The 1,197-nt window shown below is 48.6% G+C and overlaps 1 protein-coding gene across 1 annotated transcript; it reads right to left on the bottom strand.

Annotated features, from left to right (window-relative positions):
- Window positions 1–861, bottom strand: hes2.1 (hes family bHLH transcription factor 2, tandem duplicate 1). The gene is made up of 3 exons (XM_063208820.1): window positions 676–861; window positions 472–559; window positions 1–357 (listed from the first exon to the last, which is right to left on the bottom strand). The coding sequence occupies exons 1-3, from the start codon at window positions 859–861 to the stop codon at window positions 35–37; spliced, it is 597 nt and encodes a 198-aa protein (XP_063064890.1). The 3' UTR covers window positions 1–34.
- Window positions 862–1,197: the final 336 nt, after the last annotated feature.

Genomic DNA, 1,197 nt, shown 5'->3' with positions numbered 1-1,197 from the left:
AGAATAAATAGACATGGCCATCCCCTAACTGCCTCTACCAAGGTCTCCACATGCTGGTGTGGATAGACTGTTGCGCAGGCTGCGCGCGGATGGCTGGGGAGGCGACGTCGCTGGTGCTCTTGGTCTCCGCGCTCAGTTTGGCGGCAGATTTCATGTTCTGGATTTTCTGTTGGATCTCGGGCAGCATCTTGGAGCTCTGGCCGCAACAGTTGTGACAGGGTGCCTCTGCTGGCATGGACTGCTGAATGTAGTCGTTCACCCTCTGGCATGCGTCTTTGTCCAGGCTGGTTTTGGGCAGGAGCTCGGAGACGCGCTGGAGACAAGCTTTGTAACCATCTTTGTAACTGTCTGCTGAATCTATGGAAAAGTAAAGAGAAACCGTTAGTACATATGTTCTATATGCATCGGGAAATATTGATGATAAAAAGCAATGACAAAACACAAGGTAAAGGAATGGTGAAATAAACTTACTTTTGACAGGAGAAGATGGGAGATCTCTGAGGAATCTGACGGTCATCTCAAGGATGTCAGCTTTTTCAAGTTTGGAGTAACGGCAGTTCTGGAAAATTGAAAAGAAGACGAAAACATTAGTCTCTGGTATTCAAACAAGAGTAGATTGCGTATATGACAAGTGGATACTTAAGCTACAAGCGAAATGAGTGTTACAACACTTACATCTTTGCCGACGAGAGGGAGAATGAGTGTCTTGAGGTGGTTCAAGCTGTCGTTGATGCGAGCGCGCCTCTTTTTCTCCATCAAGGGCTTGAGAGTCCTCCTCATTTCACTGGCCTCCTTGCGCTGAGCCACTGTCAGCCTGGAGCCGAAAGTTTGGGGAGCTTCGATAATCATGTTAGGAGCCATGGCTTGTTCACTGTGGGATCGTGTTCTCAGTGAGAGAGTCGGAGCTGGAATGAAGCGGAGAGGAGAGGCTGCGCGCTTTATAGCGGAACTTGGCGTGGAGGGAGGGACCGAGATTCATTGTGTTCCACTTTTGACGCACAATGCAATGCCCCCGGGAGGAGGACACGCCGATACTAACTTGACCATCTGTTAAGTACATGTTGTGATCTTGACGCGCCATCAACCAGTGGCATGCGCCGGTGATAAACGACACTTGATGGGTAGGATGGGGATGTTAGAAACTTGCATTTCAGAGCTTCTGATGTTTAAAGGGGTAGGGTACATGAAAACTAATAT

This window comes from Engraulis encrasicolus, chromosome 10 (genome assembly GCF_034702125.1).
Source record: "Engraulis encrasicolus isolate BLACKSEA-1 chromosome 10, IST_EnEncr_1.0, whole genome shotgun sequence".
Taxonomy (NCBI): Eukaryota; Metazoa; Chordata; class Actinopteri; order Clupeiformes; family Engraulidae; genus Engraulis; species Engraulis encrasicolus.
The sequence above is the reverse complement of the archived record's forward strand: the minus strand, read 5'-3'. Positions and strand labels throughout refer to the sequence as shown.

Bases quoted from the DNA above. Each gene is read 5' to 3' on its own strand.
- hes2.1 (XM_063208820.1), bottom strand. From the start codon at position 861: ATGGCTCCTAACATGATTATCGAAGCTCCCCAAACTTTCGGCTCCAGG. The intron at 560-675 runs GTAAGTGTTGTA...TCAATTTTCCAG, and splicing joins TCCCTCTCGTCGGCAAAGAT to AACTGCCGTTACTCCAAACT. The intron at 358-471 runs GTAAGTTTATTT...ACTTTTCCATAG, and splicing joins CCCATCTTCTCCTGTCAAAA to ATTCAGCAGACAGTTACAAA.